This window comes from Sminthopsis crassicaudata, chromosome 2, assembly GCF_048593235.1.
Source record: "Sminthopsis crassicaudata isolate SCR6 chromosome 2, ASM4859323v1, whole genome shotgun sequence".
NCBI lineage: Eukaryota > Metazoa > Chordata > Mammalia > Dasyuromorphia > Dasyuridae > Sminthopsis > Sminthopsis crassicaudata.
In genome coordinates, this window is record NC_133618.1 from 183,187,596 (window position 1) to 183,206,811 (window position 19,216).

At 32.0% G+C, this 19,216-nt stretch overlaps 1 protein-coding gene across 1 annotated transcript in view; it reads left to right on the plus strand.

The window, feature by feature from the left end:
• Positions 1-19,216, plus strand: part of CSMD1 (CUB and Sushi multiple domains 1) — a 2,669,009-nt gene that overhangs the window by 1,290,226 nt on the left and 1,359,567 nt on the right. The window contains 1 exon segment of the mRNA XM_074287957.1: positions 15,152-15,359. Within this exon segment, the coding sequence (XP_074144058.1) occupies positions 15,152-15,359 (208 nt within the window).

Genomic DNA, 19,216 nt, shown 5'->3' on the forward strand with positions numbered 1-19,216 from the left:
CAGAAACTATCTAAAGAAAATTCATTACAAAATAAACTTAATGAAATAGAAAAAGCATGTAACTCGTTAAAAGATAGATTTGATAAAATGGAAAAGAAAAGCAACTCCCAGAAAAACAGTATTTGTGAAACAGAAAAAGAAAACAATTCCTTAAAAAACGAATTTGGAAATGGAAAAAAAAATTCCATAGAAAAAAACAACTCATTTAAAAATTAAATTGGACAAATACAAAAAAAAAAATTCTTAAAAAGTAAATGAAGAAAAGAATTCACTGAAATTCAGAGTTGAACAAATGGAAATTAATGACAATGAGAGAACAAGAATCAGTCAAGCAAAACCAAAAAAAAAAAAAAAAAAAAGAAAGAAAAAATAGGAAAAAATGTAAAATACCTAATTAGGAAAACAACCAACCTGGAAAATAGATCTAGGAGAGACAATCTCAGGACTGTTGGACTTCATGAAATATATGATGGAAAGAAATGACCCTATATACTATCTTTCAGGAAATCATCAAAGAGAACTGTCCAGATATCATGGAATCAGAAGGTAAAATGACCATTGAAAGAATTCACCAAATGTTTTCTGAGACTCCAAAACTAAAACCGGAAGAAATATCATAGCTAAATTTGAGAACTATTGGACCAAGTAAAAAATATTACAAGCACCCAGAAAGACACAATTCAAATACTGTGGAACCACAATAAGTATTACTCAGGACCTAGCAGCTTCCATTTTAAAGGATTGGAAGGCCTGGAATCTGATATTCAGAAAGGCAAAGGAACTTGGAATGCAGCCAAGAATAAATTACCTTGCTAAACTTAGAATTTGCTTTCAGGGAAGAAGATAGACATTCAATGAAACTGGTGAATTCCACTTATTTTTTATGAAAAGACCAAAGCTAAACAAAAAAATTGACCTCTGATTATAGAATTAAAGAGAAGCATAAATTAGGTGAAAAGAAAAAAAAATGCTCTTGAGAATTGCATTTCTGCTATAAGTATACATTGAGAGTACATGTATAATCTGATTTTACTGTTATAAAAAAGAAACTAGAGATGGAAAGAGGTTTGTAAAAGAAAAAAGGGGGAAGTAGAGGTAAAATGAGGGAAATTACATCTTAGGAAGAAGCAAAGAAAACATATTATAATTGAGGGAAAGAAGGGAGGGTGACAAATATTATGTGAATCTTATACTCATCAGATTTGTCAAGGAAGAATATTAGATATATTTGGTTTCACCAAGAAACTTCTCTCAACTTATAGAAAAGTGGGAGGTAAAAGGGGGAAAGGGAAGGAGTAGGCTAAATAGAAAGGAAAAGAGAAATAGTAGGGGAAAAGTATAAGAAAGGGGGAGGACTGCTTGAAGCAAGCATTTTTCCATTTCTCACTAAGTCTATTTTGTAGTAAATTTTCTTCAGATAGTTTCTGTGTTGCCTTTTCTAAAGCCTCTTGCATCCTTTCCCCATTTTTCTTCTAGCTCTCTCTTAAGATCCTTTTAAATTTCTTTTAGGAGAAAATTTCTTTTGTGATGGATATCAGGTTATGTCACCTTTTGGAGCTTCATCTGGAGACAATCTGATTTTAGTCTCCTCAGGGTTTGAAAGTAAAATATTAGGGAGGAGGGAAAGGTAAAAAGGAAAGAGGAAAGTAGAATTTGGGGTTAATAAGATGGCAGGAAATACAGAATTAGTAGTTTTAATTGTAAATGTGAATGGGGTGAACACTCCTGTCAAACATAAGTGAATATCAGACTGGATTTTTTAAAAGCCAGAATCCTACAATATGTTGTTTACAAGAAAAACATTTAAATTAGAGTGATATGTATAGAGTAAAAGTAAAAGTAATAGATGCTGCTCTATTATGCTTCAGGTGAAGTAAAAAAAAAAAAAAAAAAAACAGGAATAACCATCTTGATCTCAGATCTAGCAAAAGCAAAAATTGGTCTAATTAAAAGTAATCAGGAAGGAAACTATATCTTGCTAAAGGGTACCATAGATAATGAAGCAATATCAATTTTAAACATATGTACCAAGTGGTATTGCATGAAAATTATTAAAGAAGTTAAAAGGGTTGTAAGAAGAAATAAAAAGCAAAACTATTATACTGGGAGATCTCAACCTTGCTCTCTCAGAACTAGATAAATCAAACCACAAAATAAATAAGAAAGAATTTAAAGAGGTAAATAGAATGCTAGAAAAACTAGATATGATAGATCTTTGTAGAAAATTGAATGGAGACAGAAAGTCCTGTACAATTCTATTTGCAGCTCCAACTTATTTGATTTTTTTTTATTGTTTTCTACTTGAAAAATTTTCTCATTGATCTGGGGCTTTCAAATTTTGGTAATAAATTCTTATGTGTGTCTTTGAGGTAGTGATCAGCAGTGATTTATTTCTACTTTCCTGTCCGGATCTATCACTCAGAATAATTTCCCTTGATTATTTCTTGCACTATTGTATCAAGATTCTTTTTTTTTTTTTTTTTTGGGGGGGGGGTCAGAGTTTTGTTAAGTCCAATAATTCTTATATTTTCTCTTCCTGAGCTACTCTCTAGATCTAGATTCTTTTTTATTTTGAATCCTTAAGCAGTTCCAGAGGTGAAATTTCTGTAGTTGTGATTGAAGCTACCTCCAAACACAGCAAACCCCAGGGGTCCCCACTTGGTGTTTCTATAAAGCTAGGCTGGAGTTATTTGCACTTCACACTGGTTGATAACTGTCTTAGGGTCTTTCTTTGTGTCTTTTCTGGTTATCTTAGCTATTATCTTACCTGTTCTTCCCCAGATCTTCTTTGTTTGACACCAGTCTATATTCATCCTAAGATGCAAATTTATTAGACTTAACTTCACAATGAATACTGTGTTTAGTTCTGATCACTATCTTTTAAGAAAATCATTGAACAAATGGAACTATTCAGACAACAATTTTAGGAACAGATAAAGGAAATGGGGATGCAAAGTTTACCCAAGAGAACATTTATAACAGGAAAGGTATTAAATAAAATGCTGGCTGGAATACTAGACTTAGAATGAAAAAGTCCTGTATTCAAGTACTATATCAGATAATTATTGACTCAGGGCAAATCAGTTAACCTTTCTCAACTTATTTCTTCACCTATAAAATAGGAATAACATGCCGTAATTCATGGGGCTGTTAGGATAAAATGTTATAAGGTAAAAAGCTTTTTAAATCTTAAAGTATTAGCAATTATTAGAAGGCATCATGATTATATCTCTTTAAATCAAGTTATGTTGGAGCCAGGTTATGAAATTATTTTTGATAACATGGAACCATTGAAGCTTATCAGTTGGAAAAGTTACATAGTCATATTTGTGCTGTATGGATTCTAATTGTCTTACAGAGTTATTAGCTTCTGTTTGCCCTGCTCTATTTTGTAATGTGTGATTTTCTTCAATTGTCTTTTGTATCTCTTTATCCATTTGGTTATTTCTGTTTTTAAAGCAGTTGTTTTCTTCAGATAATCTTTTTTTCCAAGCTGTTGATTCTTTCTCATTTTCTTTCTCATATTTTCTTCTACCTCTCTTATTTACCATTTAAAGTCTTTTATGAACATTTCCAAAAAGACTCTTTGGGATTGAGATCAACTCATATCACTTTTTGAGATTTCTTCTGTGGACATTTTGTCCTCATCTGAGTTTGTAGTTTGGTCTGCCTTGTCATTGTAGTAGCCTTCTGTGGTCAAGATTATTTTCTGTTTTTTTTTTTTTTTTTTTTTTTTTTTTTTTATCATTTTCTTTCCTATTCTTTTGGTATTTCCTCTTTTTTTTTTTTTTTTTTACTTTTGTGGTTGAGCTCTGCTCCTGGATTAGGTGGTGCTATTCTACATTTACTTTGAATTTCTGAACCTTGACTTTGAGCACAGAGACTGCTTGTATTTGTAGGGTATAGCTTTGACTGCTCTTTTCAGAAAACAGCTTGGTTTCTCAGAGTTTGCCTTCTGAGATGGGACTGGAAGATGTCCCACTGATTTGCTCTTCTACTGAGCCAGGACTGAGTATTTTAGTTGCTGATTTGCTGTGATTAAGACACTTTCATGAAATTCCCAGTGTCTCTCTTATCTGAGCTGAACACTCTTTTCAACCTAGTGAGACTGACCTTTCTTGAAGTTTTTCCAATCTTTCTTGAACTGAAGAGTGGTTTCATTCATTCAGACTCGGTTTAAAGACTTGGTTTCATATGGTTTTTGAGGGAAACTGAGAGAGCTGAAGTAGCTTCCTAGCTTTACTCTGCCACCCCCAGAAATAACATCTCCCATTCAATGAAGAAATATATTGTACATAGTTCACCATCACTTAGATAAAGAAGACACCTATAATTTTTGAACTCAGCTTATTTGTACACAGGAATAAGAAACAATATAAATGGAGTCAGACTCATAAAAATTCTGTTTTCTGTAGTTAGAATGCATGTCTATTGTATCTGAAATATTCCACTTAGAAGATTTTTAATTTTCTCTTTATTATTCATGTTAAATCCAATAAAAATCTATTCATTTATCCATAGCCAGGTGATTATGCAGTATATAAAGTACTGGATCAGGAATCAGGAGGATGGAAGTTTAATCTGACCTTAGGTGTTTGTTTACAGTGTTACCCCAGGCAAGTTAATTAACTTCTGCCTTAGTTTTGTCAGTTATAAAATGGATAACATAATATTGCTTACTTTACAGAATTATCGTGACGTTTATGTGAGATCTTTGACAAAGTACGTAGCACTGTGTCTGTCACTTAGTAGGCCTTCTATGAATACTTATTACCTTCTCTACTCATATACATGTATGAAATTCATTTGAATCTAAAAAATCTTGCCCATTATAATCTCTTAATGAAATGGAAACATACAAATATCCCCATCCTTAGCAAACTCTGTGAATAAGAAAAGTTGTTTCACTATGAACCAAGGAAATTATAGTGGAAATTTGGAAAGATGTTGAAAAAGTATAGAAGGAGCAAGGTTTTTCTATTTTCATCAGAGAGTAGAAGCAAATGTTTTAATTCCCAGCAATATTACATAATTATTGGAACAAAAATGATTGATTTGAGCTTCAGAAATTAAAAATAGTGATCCATCAATGTTTTATCAAGAAAACCTGATAGATTAAACTAATTTCCTTTTGTAACAAAGTCAGTGGATTGATAGGTCAGTTGAGTGCAGCAGATTTAGTATATACAACTATTATCATTGTATTAAATAAAATATTGCATGCTTAACTTGTGAATAAGTTAGGTAGATGTGAATAGAATTATTGAATAGAATCAAAAACAATTTATTGAATGATGAGACCTAAAGACAACTCATAGATGACTGGCAACTTGGAAGGAGATTTCTAGAAGAGAATTTAGGGGAGCTAATCTTTTTTACCTTTGCTGGTTAACATTTTTCCTCAGTGCCATCAATGAAGACATAGAGGGCTGCTTTATCCAAAGCATTGTTATTATTCACACTGTGAAGATATTCACTTTCCAGAATGATTTATATTAGTGTTCACTTAATCTCTTTTTAGCATAGCAAATTTGTCTTTTGAACTGAAGATATAAAACAACTTTCTGAAGTACAGATATATAGAAAACTCAAGCATAATTATATAGTGGGCATATTTCAAGCCATATTTATTTGTGTATTGATTATAGGATCAAAGAATCAAGGTAAATGATGGTACAGTGAATAGAATATTGGGGAAGAAGGAAGGGAAATTTGAGTTTAAATCTGATCTCAGACCAAACTGTGTAACTATGGGCAAATCTCTTAACCTTAGTTTGCCTTAATCCCCCCCATGAAATGGAGATAATAACAACACCCACCTCACAAGAAAGCTGTTGTGGGAAATAAATAAGTATTTAGTATAGTACCTGATGCATGATTATATGCTATATAAATACTTACTTGCCTCCCATCTTTACCTTCTTAGGTTTAAAGCTAGAAGAGATTTTAGAGAATACATATTGAGATTGTTATAGATGAAATAAATTAAGCATTTTACGCTTTGTAGGTAATAAGCTTCAGAGACTAAACTTGAACTCAGATATTCTGATGAAGGGTCAATGTCAATTTTACTCTACTAGGTTATTAACTATTATGTAAAGAAATCTTTCAAAACTAGTGTGATTCTCCTTCTTGTTCGTCCATTCTACTTGTCTCTGGCATATGCATGCTACATATATATATATATATATATATATATATATATATATATATATATAGCAAAATTATGTCAATATAAAGTCTGAATGGTAACAGAGTAAGTAGTTAAATTTCTTTCATCCAAAGAATCTAAATTTTTATTTAAATCCCTTTGCTCCTCTTCCTCAAAATGTGATATGAGAATCATCTAATCCCTTCCGAATTTATTTATCTTCTAATCTAAAACTGATTAAAGAGCCTTTCTATGATCAAAATTTCCTGTCAGACATCCCAGTAATTAGATATCATTCTGTTGCATTTTCTCTAGAGAATAGATCAAAACGCTGTGAAGCATAGAATGTACACACTACTTTGTAAATAAGGATTTTCTAATGTAAATTTATTCTTTATATTGATCTGTGATATGGAAATACTTTCAGTCTTACCACAGTTTATTTCATTTTATTCTTAACAGCAAACTGAAGAACCACTTCTAATTTTTCATACCAATAAGTGTCTTGTGTGTTGGGATTACTAGGTGAGAACTGAGGTTGTCTGGATGGTGACAAGGTGAGAATTCAGGTTTTCTGGACAATTACAAGGTGAGAACTCAGGTTGACTTGATAGAGGGGGCAAGCTCATTGGCTGGGGTGGTTCTTCCCAGAAGCCCTTGCATTATCCCACACCCATTCTCTGGGAGAATAAAAGAGAGGACTCTCAGAGAAAGAAGAAGACTCCGAATTGCATCAGGCTTGACGGGGCTCTCTGCAGGAAGGGAAGTCACTTCTAAGGACAAGAGTTAACAGCAACTGCCTGGAGACAACGGTTCATTACAGGAAGAAGAATCTGTCGGAGAGATTTGAGTAGAAGACACAGCAGATCTCTTCCCAGAGAGCGATCCAGCAGCTTCTAGAGACAACAGCTCACTACAATGTCACATCCAGGCAACCTCAGTTCTCACCTAGTAATCCCAACACTTGTGCATTATATATTTTCCTTTTCTAGGTATAATGTAAATGGCTATATTGATGAGATTACCTTTGAAATATTATATAATATTTTATGTGGAAAGAGTCCCAAAATCCTTTATGTTTTTATCCTAGTATCATCACAAATAAACTTATTTTGCTAAAATGTTGCATAAGGAAATGAAATATTTCCTGTCATAAAACAGTGTGTGTGTGTGTGTGTGTCTGTCTGTCTGTCTGTCTGTCTCTCTCTTCCTCTTCCTCTCCCCTTTCCTCTCTCTCACTTCTTTCTTTCATATACTGCTTTGCTTCTACCTTTCCACCCTACAGTCATGCTTACAGTTAAGGCCCTTGAAAGTGTATGTTTTCTACCCTTTCTTTTTTATGCCCCATGATCTGCTTGATCAAGGAAAGGTATAGAACAAGGTGTGTATGTTCCTGTCCTTTCCTGCTCTGCCTCTCAGTCACTTGGTATTATGAACCTAGCAGGCATGATATAGCCCTTGCGCAAATGGAAGTTGCCAATATCAGGTTTAGTATCATACAGCATTATCATTTTAAATAGGATGAGATTTTACCAGCTATAAAATCCCAAACAACATTAAAATTGATCATACCACAGTATCTAATATCTACCCAAGTTAAAAAATTTTGGCATTTTTCATTGCCATTATGATGAGTCAAAAATTACTTTTTAATCACTTTATGAAAGGAATCAGAGAAAAAAATATAAAAGCATTTATAGGTGTTTCATTCCAATGAAGGAAGCCTAGTATAGCATCTATAATTCTGTGTTTATAATACAAAATAAAAATATAATATTATAATACATGGCAATAATAACAAAGATCATGCTGATTTATTTTCTATTTTTTATACTGACTTGTTATTTTTGAACTCCTATAACTCACTCTACCCATGTCAATACACACAACTACTCAGTAATTTATAATTTGGAGTTGCTACAAGCACTGGTTGTTTTTAGTGACTTGATCAGAATCATGCCACTATATGGCATATGCCAAAAATAGATTTAAGGTCCTGTCCTCTTGACAGGTCAGCTAAGTTTGGAAAGGTCCATGTTTACATCTCATTTAAAATTTATAAAATCACTGTGAAGTTGATATTAGCTCAAAATTGAAGAATAGGAACTGGTATTTGGAAAGGATAAGACTTGCCTAGTCTCATAACTTCATCATATGGAGAATTTGAATTCAGGTTCTTTTTTCTTCCCAATGTGAGCTACTCCAGAAGACTGTGTCTGTAATTCATGAAATTGTACAAGGAGCTGAGTAAGAAAAAGAACTCAATTTGAATTTCCTTTCCACAATGTACTTGTTTTTATTATCCTGTGGAAAAATCTGTTAAACTCTTGAGTCTCAGTTTCCTTTTCTGTAATCTGAACATGATTATATTTAAATAAAAATAGCAACAACACTATAGTGATAATTGTCATTTTGAAAGGATTTATTTTGAGAATTATAAAAGATAAAGAATGTTTACTTATATTCCTTGGGGATTTAATTTTGGTGTCTCAGGGGGTGATTGGTGAATTCTTTCAATGACTATTTTACCTCCCTCTTCTTTTCCTCTTTCTCCTACTACCTCGTTATAAGATTAAACAAATTGCTATACCCAACTGAATGATTAAATTATTCCCTCTTAGAGCCAAAACAGATGAGATGAAGCTTCAAAAAATGTTCACTCCTCTCCCTTTTCTTCCTCTATTGTAATAGGTTTTTTGATCCTCTTGGTATGAACTAATTTCCCATTATATCTTCCCTTTCTTCTTTTTCCAGTATAGACATTTATCCATCCCTCAATATCTTTTTCTTTGATGTCATCAATTAGATTCCATTTACAACCACATTCTCAGTCCCATGTGATCTTCCCCTTTGTCTACCCCCATGTCAGATACAATTCTCAAGAATTAAAGATATTGTTTTCCATCTAGGAATATAAAGAATTTAACATTTAAATATATATTTCCCCTGTTTCACTTTTTATGTTTCCCAAGTCCTGTGTTTGTAGATTAAACTTTGTGTTTACTCCTGTTTTGTTTTGTTTTGTTTTGTTTTTTTAATAGAAATGATTGAAAGTTTTACTTCATTGAAGCTCCAGCTCCTCCATTGAAAGATGATGCTGAATCTTGCTGGATGGTTAATTTTTTGCCTTCTAGAATATATTCAAAGCACTCCAATTCTTTAGTTAGAAATTGCCAGGTTCTAGATAATCCTGACTGTTACTCCTTGGTATATGAATTGTTTTTGGCTGGCAGCTGGCAATATTTTTTCCTTGAACTTAAAATTTTGGAGCTATGCAACAATGTTCCTTGGGCTTTTCCTTGTGGGATTTGTTTACAGAGGTAACAGATGTATTCTTTCAAAAAGTATTTCCCCCTCTGTTTCTAAACTATTGGAGCAGTTTTCCTTATTGACCTTTTATAAAATGCTATTCAGGCCCTTTTCTCAGTCATGGACTTCAAGTTGACCAGTAATTTTTTACTGTTTTTGATCTATTTTTCAAGTCATCTGTTTTGCCAATGAGATATTTGACATTTTCTTCCATTTTTTTTTATTCTTTTTAGTTTTTTTGACTGATTCTTGCTTTTTCACAGTCATTAGCTTCCATTTGTCCTGTTCTACTTTTTAATGTGTGATTTTCTTCAGTTATCTTTTGTATCTCTTTTTTTCCCCCCATTTGGTTTATTCTACTGTTTAAGGAGTTGTTTTCCTCAGATTTTTTTTTCTTCCTTTCTTTTCCATATTTTCTTCGTTCCTTTCCTTTCTACTTTATTTCTTTACTTAGTTTTCCTCCTACCTTTCTATTTGCCTTTTAAAGTCTTGTATGAGCATTTCCAAGAAGTGTCTTTGCGTTTGAGACCAATTTATCTTCCTCTTTCACATTTCTTTTGTGGACATTCTGTCCTCTTCTAAGTTTGCATTTTGGTCTGCCCTGTCACTATAGTAACTTTCTATATTTAAAGTCCTTTTCTGTTTCTTTTTAATTTTCTTTACTTTTATTTTGGTATATCCACTTTTTTATACTTTTAAGGTAGAGCTCTGCTCCTGGAGTAAAGAAGGCCCTGTCTCAAGCTTCTTATGCAGCTTTGAACCTTGATTTTGAGCACAGGAACCCCTTATGTTTGTAGGGGATAGCTTTGCCTACTCTGTTCAGGAAACATCCTGCTTTCCCAGAGTTTGCCTTGTGAACTGGGATTGGAAACTGTCCCATTAAAAACTCTACTAAGCCAGGATTGAGGATCTTAGTTTCTGATTTGCTATGATTAGGACTCTTTAGAGTCCAGGAGTTTTTTTGACCTGTATTGAACACCCTTTTCACCCCAATGAGATCAATGTTGCTAGGAGTTTTTTTTTTAGACTACCTTGAGCTTGAGAGTGATTTCATTCCATCAAACTCTGTTCAAAGGGTTGATTTCATGTGGTTTTTGAGGGATTCTTGATTTTACTCCATTGTAACTCACAACTGTCCTTCCACTTTGAGGTAGGGAGCCCCCACGATCTTGTAAATTACCCTAATTTTTGTCCCTCTTTTTATCAAAGGATTACAAATTTATTTTAATTTCCTTTTATAGAATATTCATAGCACCTAATTGTAAAATTTGATTTAAATGTTTGTTCATAGTTTCTATGTCATCTGCTGATCTTATTGTCTAATCTATGGCTTCCACAAAACTCCCACAAAATGACAATTTAATATTTTATTCCAATCTGTGATATATGGATACTGCAAAGGGAAAAGTCATGAGTTGTAAGGGATAATTATATATCTATCTAGATAGATAAATATACATATAAATATATCTGTCTATTTAAGAATAGAGTTACAGAGTTTGTGCATGTGTGTATCTGCTTATATAACACACACATAAAACCATGGATCTGGAATTAAGAAACTCTTCTTTGAGGCAAGTAATAGGCACTTGGTACTTTTATTACCTTAGGTGATAGAGGCTCCATAATTAAACAAAAAGGAAGAATGGTTAGTTCAATTGTTCTAGGAGGAAGTAAAAACAAAAGACTATATTGATATCCTAGTTTATAGCTATGTCTGGAAATTAGGACTTGCATTTTTTTCTGGTTATCATCAAATAAAAGTTCCATCTACTACCTTCTACTTAGAAAGGACAATGGTGCATACAAGGATCTTTGCATCATTGTATTTATTCTCATTTTACCAATAAAGAAACTGAGCTACTGAGAGGGTACCAAAGTGGCCATAGGTTACCAAAGTAGTAAGTTGCATAACCATTCCCAGAATCTTAGCAACTAAACAGAAGATTCTCTGAATTTTCAACTTGGGAAAAATTTAGTACCTCTCCGAGTACCTCACACACACATATATACATTCCTTTTCCTTTCTCTTTCTCCTTCCATATTACAAACAAAATAACATTTTTCATTTAAATGAATTTGGCAGTGCCCGTTTTCCCATTCTCTTCTTTTCTCTACATTTTATATTATTATGGTCAAAAAGTACTTCATCTCTGACCAGCATTTTCTGTAAGCCTCTCTATACTTATCTAACTTGATCTTTAGAATGTAGTCATGGCCTTTTTCTAGGGGTTTCATCTTTTATAGATTTCCCCCTTTGGACAATTAATTAATTATTAAAGTTCATGTTTAGCCAACCCTTAGTATTCTATTCATTTTCCACTTAGAATTTCCTAGAATAATATTTTTCTAGAATAATATTTTCCTAGAATAATATTCTTCTTTTTTATTTGTTACTTTTATGTAATTTATTTACTTTTAATGCACATTGCTTTATGAATCACATTGGGAGAGAAAAATCAGAGCAAAAGGAAAAACCATGGAAGAGGAAAAAAGAAAAAGAAAAAAGAAGTGAACATAGCATATGTTGATTTACATTCAATCTTCACTGTTCTTTTTCTGGATGCAAATGGCATCCAGTCTATCTGGTTGCTTTCAATCAATAGACCACTGAGAAGAACCAAATCTTTTGTAGTTGATCATCATATATTCTTGCTGTTATTTTTAGTACAGTATATTCCTGGATCTACTTGTTTCACTCAGCATGAGTTTGTAAATCTTTCCAGGCCTTTCTTAAATTATCTTGTTCATCATTTTTATGGAACAAGGATATTCCATTATCTTCATATATGACAGCTTATTTGGCCATTCCCTAACTGACAGGTCTCTAGTCATTTTCCACTTCTTTGGTATGGGTTGGTGAGATGTAATTCTATTCTGAGTTTCTGACATTATTTTTCAGTTTTCCCAGTAATCTTTGTCAAATAGTGAGCTCTTATTCCAGATGCTTGAATTCTCAAATATTAGGTTACTTTATTCCATATATATATATATATATATATATGTGTGTGTGTATGTATATATATACATATATGTGTGTATTCATATGTATATGTATATATTATTATTATTATTATTATTATTACACTGATCCACCATTCTATTTCTTAGCTAGTACCAAATGGTTTTGATGACTGGTGCTTTATAATATAGTTTTAGGTTTGGTACTGCTAAGCCACTATACTTTGTACTTTTTTTTTTCATTAATTCCTTTGTCATTCTTGACCTTTTGTCTTTCCAAATGAATTTTGTTATTATTTTTTCTAGTTCTCTAGAATAATTTTTGGAAGTTTTATTGGAGCAATAACTTTTTGAAGCATTTCAAATCAGAAATATTTATAACAAGCTGAGGCAGATAATTTAACATTCACATTACAACTCTGTTTTTTTTTAATTTAATATTTTATCATTTCCCAAATTCATTTGAAAATGAATTTTGAGTAACAAATTCTATCCTTCCTCCCACTGAGGGGAACAATTTTACACAGGTTATATATGTGTAGTTATGCAAAAGACATTTTCATATAAATTATTCTATTAAAGAAAGCACAGACTAAAAAAAAGAAGAAAGAGAAATAAAATAATTTTTTTAAAAATTCAAATTCAAACTATCAAGATGGACAGATCCTTTCATCATAAGTCTTACAGAATTGCCTTGAGTCACTGTATTTCTGAGAATAGCTCAACTATTCATTATAGATCATCATATAGTATTGTTGTTATTATTATGTATAATGTTCTCATGGTTCTGCTCATTTCACTTTGTATTAGTACATATAAATCTCTTGTTTTTCTGAAATCCTAGCTCTTTTGCCCTGTTATGATTGTGGCTCCACAATGTTTGATTTTTTTTTTCTTTTTGAATGTTTGCCGTATTTTTATCTTGATCTGGGAAATCTAGAATTTGTCTATAATATTCTTGGTAATTTTCATTTTGGGGTTTTCTTTCAAGAAGTGATTAGTAGATTCTTCCAATTACTATTTTACTTTTTGGTTTTAGAATACCAGGACAGTTTTTCTTGATAATTATTTTTTGTAATAATAGCTTTTTTTTTTATTTTTCAAACATGCAAAGATAGTTTCCCACATTGATCCTTGTAAAACTTTGTGTCGAATTTTTTTTTTTGTTTCCCTCCCTATCTCCTTTTCCCCCTAGACAGCAAATAATCCAATATGGGTTAAAATTGTGCAATTCTTATAAACATATTTCTACATTTATCTTGATAATTTTTGAAAGATAAGGGTCAAGCTCTTTTCTATTATTATGACTTTCAGATTTTCCAATATTTGTTAAATTACCTCTCCTGGATCTATTTTCTAGGTTAGTTATTTTTCCACTGAAATAGTTCATATTTTCTTCTCTATTTTTTATTCTTTTTATTCTGTTTGTTTCTTGATTTCTTATGAAATTATTAGCTTCCAATTCTAATTTTAAGGAATTATTTTCTTCAGTGAATTTTGTACCTCCTTTTAAATTTGGCCAAATTTACTATTTTAGTTTTACTCTTCAGTAAAATTTTGAATATCCCCCTCCTCAAATTTAAACAATTCTTTTTAAGGCATTCTTTTTTCCATTGGATTTTTGTGCCTTTTATTCCATTGAACTTATTCTAGTTTTTAAAATGTTATTTTCTTCAGCACAATCCAACACAGGCCACACTAGGAGAGAAGGGACCCAGCAAATTAGGAGTAGTCCTCAAGGGCACTGAATCTGTGACATCTGTTATGGTTTCTGAATCTCTAAGCTAATATATGATAAAGGGGATTACACAAAGGTCAGAAGAAGATGCACAGGACTCTCATTTCATTGTTTCACTTCCTATATCTAGACCTATGGTCATTTACAACTTAGTGCATAGTATAGGACAGTAGTAAATACATTTTTCCCTAGATCAACCCAGAACTTACATGTTTCCTAAATTTTCTCTGCAAACAGTTGCCTGTGTTGGATTGTGCTCCTCTTTCGCCCTGGTGCAACAGACCTATCCTGATGATTCTCTAAGCTGTCTTGAGCTAGAAAAATTTTTCTTCTAAATTTTTGTGGGTTTTGCCCTCAAGAATTTATTTATGGGAAATGAGTATAAACTGTGAGCACTGTTTTGTTTTGTTTTGTTTTGTTTTTCTTCCCAGATTATTTTTAGCATCTGAATACAATCCTTCCTTTGCAACAACAACAACAACCACAAAATTCAGTTCTGTACATATATATTGTACCTAAGATATACTATAAGATATTTAATATGTATGGGAATGCCTGCCATCTAGGGGAGGGGGTGGAAGGAAGGAGGGGAAAATTTTGGAACAGAAGGGAGTACAAGGGATAATGTTGTAAAAAAAATACCTATGAATATGTACTGTCAAAGAAAATTTTATAATTATAAAAATTAATAATTTTTTAAATAATAAGAAAAGAGAATTTATTTAGTGTCAATATTTAAAATAATTTTCAGGGATTTTGGTAGAAGCTCAGTATCTGCTTTTCCTCTGCCATTTTGGCTCTGCCTCCTACTTATTTAAGAGGGAATACCATTTCCCACTGACATATTTCACTATTATTTTCTGAAGCAATAAATGAAGCTAAAATATTTTCATCTGGTAATTCTCAGTAGAAAATTTTTAATCTCCATAACCTTTTTAAATTACATGAGTTATAATTAATCTAAATAACTTTTGGTTATTTCTGCTTATCAGCTGAAGGTGCTTGTGGTGGAACTTTGAGAGGGACAAGTGGTGCCATATTTAGCCCTCATTTTCCTTCGGAGTATGACAACAATGCTGACTGCACATGGACCATTCTTGCTGAGCCTGGAGACACCATTGCTTTGGTCTTTACTGACTTCCAACTGGAAGAAGGTTATGATTTCTTAGAGATCAGTGGGACAGAAGCACCATCAATATGGTAAGTACAGGAAAAATTATGACCACAGAATTGAAATAGACTTATTGATAAACAAACTCCCTAGGATAATACAATATTTTTTCATTGCTTTATAACTAATTCATCACCCATGATTGAGGAAAAGAAACAGTGAGCAGATTGTATTGATATCAGAAGTGCTATGCAGGTATTGTGCCTGTTTGTGAGACTTGAAAAGGAATGTAAAAATTCTCTGTGACACATTAACTTCCTGACATCTGTCAATCCATTGTCCTATCCACATTCCTTGTCAGTTTTAAAGAATGGAGAAGAAAGTGGTTATGTGCTATTTGGAGATGAAATGAGGTAGGGAAAAAAGAGCATAAAAAGGAACAAGTGGAAGCTGACATCTCTGGAATTGGTTTCTCAGATTTTATTCCCTTGAGTTTATGTGGCCCATGCAACAGAGATATATGTACGGATAGAGATTATCTATTGAATTTAAAGGTGATGCCACAAATAATTCCACCATCTAGGAGGAATGTGATTGAAAAGATGTTATGTCAAAACTAATCAAATTGACAGAATAAAAAGGTAAGTATAAGCCTCTGCCAGTAGTTTTTTTTTTTTTTTAAATCAAGAATAAAACCAAACATGTAACCCTAGTTCTTAGCAAATAGCCCAAGTTAACACCAATGAACCAAATGTCAGTAGTCTTGAATTTATACTTAGAAGAGAAAATAGTTTTGGATTTATGACTATCTTTTTCAGTTTGGACAGTGATTTGTGTATCAAGGGAAATTTTCCATCAGTGTTGTATGTCTTCAAGCTATGATTCTCAACAATATGTTGTAGTTATCAATTTACAATGTTTCATTTTATATAACTGATAAGTTGATAATGCAAAGACTTGAGGAAGGCAAACAGGAATCCTTGAGGAAGTAAACAAAGTATCCTAATCAGAGAGCAGAGAAAGAGTCAAACTGAAAATATTGTTTGTTCCCAGTAGCTAAGTGATATAGTTGTAATGAAGGAGCATTCATTGTTGAAAATGTTTATTCCTGGAACAGTTTATAAATAAGTCATTCAAGCAATAAATATTTGATTTATACAAATAATTGAGACCAAAAATTATGGCCTTTTTTTCTTATTATCACAAGAATATCAGAATTGTGGGCTCTTTAATTCATTTTGTTTTTACTTGGCAAATCCGGAATACCTAATATTTTATTTTGTCCTGCTTAGAGAGATAAAATGATCCATGCATCCATAAGAAAGTGATTGTGCACAGGACCACTGTTTGTAATAATTACTGAAAAAGCCAGATAATCATAATGCTAGAAAAGCGTTCAAAAACTATCTATATAGACCCAATGTTTTTGGAACTTCTCTATAAATATGTAAATGTAGGGGTGCTCTTATTGTCATCTAATAGGCTATTTAGGAGATAAATGAAATCTGGTTGGGTTGTTTCAAAGTATTTACTGAAACATGTTCATTGTTGAACATATTAAGAGATTATTGGCTAAATATATTACATCTTCCCTTCTTTCTATTTTTTTTTCCTCTGAGGCTGGGGTTAAGTGACTTGCCCAGGGTCACAAAGCTAGGAACTGTTAAGTGTTTCCCTTCTTTCTATTACATTTTCCTTTTCAAAACTGAAGAAATGTCATCTTTATTTTGATGATTTGTATTTTATGTTTTATCCATTTTAATGACAATTAAAAATAATTTCTTATTATATAAATTTCTCAATTTATTTGTAATGTTTTGGTCGTAAAAGCTGTATGCAATTGTTTATTTCCTTTTTCTTTTACTTCTACAAGAGAAAAACAGTACAATGGAAAGTTCAGTGATGTTTAGAGAAGACTCTCATCTAATCCTAGTTGAGGTCCTAATTATCTATAATAGCATGAGTATGGCAATTTTACCTTTCTGGGCCTGTTTCCTCAAATATAAAAAGAAAAAATTGAATTATAAAATTCCTAAGGTTTCTTCCAATCCTATATTCTATAACTCGGTGATTAGATAATCTTTTTAATGCTCATTTTTCAGAAATCATAAAATTTAGTTTTTGATTTCAAGAATTATATGTTTTAAATGTGTAATTAGCATAGAACTATTAGCAATTTTGATAAATATATTTTGCTGACCTTATAGGAAGGCTATGAAAAAACAGTCTTTATGAGAAAAAGGTAGCTGACAACAATTCTATTATCATAGAGTTTGTATTTGAAAGGTGATTTCATTACTCTAATACAAAAGAAATTGTAATAACAAGAAAACAACAAGAAATATCATGCCACCAAATACCACAAACATATTCATTGATGATCTTCAAATATAACATGGTCAAATATAAGATTCAAATATAGCAAATATAATATAACATGTTAATCAAGTTCTTTCCTTTTTTCTTTAGTTTTGTCCTTTATGAATGAAAAGCAGAGAAATAATAATCCAGTTTGACTAGATTAAAGTGTATAAAGAAAGCAATAATATTAAGCTAAGATTTTTTTAAAGAAAACTGTGGTACCAAATTGTGGAAGACTGAGAGTAAATGAGTTTGGGTAAACTAATATTAAGTAGGTCAGTGAAGATTTTTTGAGCAGAGCAAAATCTCTAAGCAAGATAAAAGTATTCTGGAAGTTGGAGATGAATCAAGTGATGAGAAGGGCAGAGAAAGGTGATGGAAAGATGATTTTAATTCAACCTTTTGTTTCTGAAATAGGAAAATCAAGGAGAAAGGACATGGAATCAATTATTTTGTATACTCTTCCCTTTATTTTCTTTCTGACTCTGAACTTCCAAAGTTACTCCTCCTCTCTTCACCTCAAACTACATTTGCCCTTTATAGGTGAGCTCTCTTATTTTGGTGGTTCAAATATTCAAAAGGGTACATATTAGGGGCAGTTAGGTAGCATAATGCATAGAGCACCAGCCTTGAATTCAGGAGGACCTGAGTTCAAATCTGGTCTCAGACAGTTCCTAGCTGTGTGACCCTGGGCAAGTCACTTAACCCCAGCCTCAGGGGGAAAAAGAAAAGAAAAGAAAAGAAAAGGGTGCATATTAAAGGAGTATGGGTTTTTCCCCATCTGCAACAGTTTGTTAAAATACTTATTAACTGAATATCTAAATTGTCACCTGACAATGTTTTGTTTTGTGTTTTTTTTTTCATGTGTACATTGACTATTTTCCTTTATTTTGTATTGTGGTTACAGACCATATTCACCCACACATCTCACAGTTGTGCTGCACAAAGGCACAAAAAATTCATTCAATCAACAAGGACTTATGAAATAACAACAACATGATAACATTTAATTACATAGTCTTTATAGTGGCACAACATGGATAACAATTATAATCTGTCATTCAGGATTTCTTGTATTAATTATTGCATGTGCATCCCATTATAAGGGATATATATATATATATATATATATATATATATATATATATATATATACATTGTTGTCTACACCTATTATTTACACCTATTGATAAGTTTGGAAATTAATTTTGCTACTGTAACTGAGTAGTTTCTAAAGAAATGCATGACTATGTGAATATCCCCATTTTATGATTTTCTCACCTTTTATGATTAAATTAGGTGCATATCTCGAGTCCAGGATTATGATCTGCATTTTTTTCCTTTATTCAGTCGTTGCATCCTTCTGCAATAGCCTTTTCTATTATTTTAGCAGCATCTTTCACTTTCCTTATTAATAGCCCAAATTTAATGATGAATTTAATCTGGAGTCACCGCTCTAAAATTTTATACAATTGTATTATTATTTCATTACTACATGCTTAAACTTGTATTAAATGCTGGGAATACAAAGACATAAATTTAATGCCCCCTATCCTTAAAAAGCTCCCATTTGATTAGAGAAGAT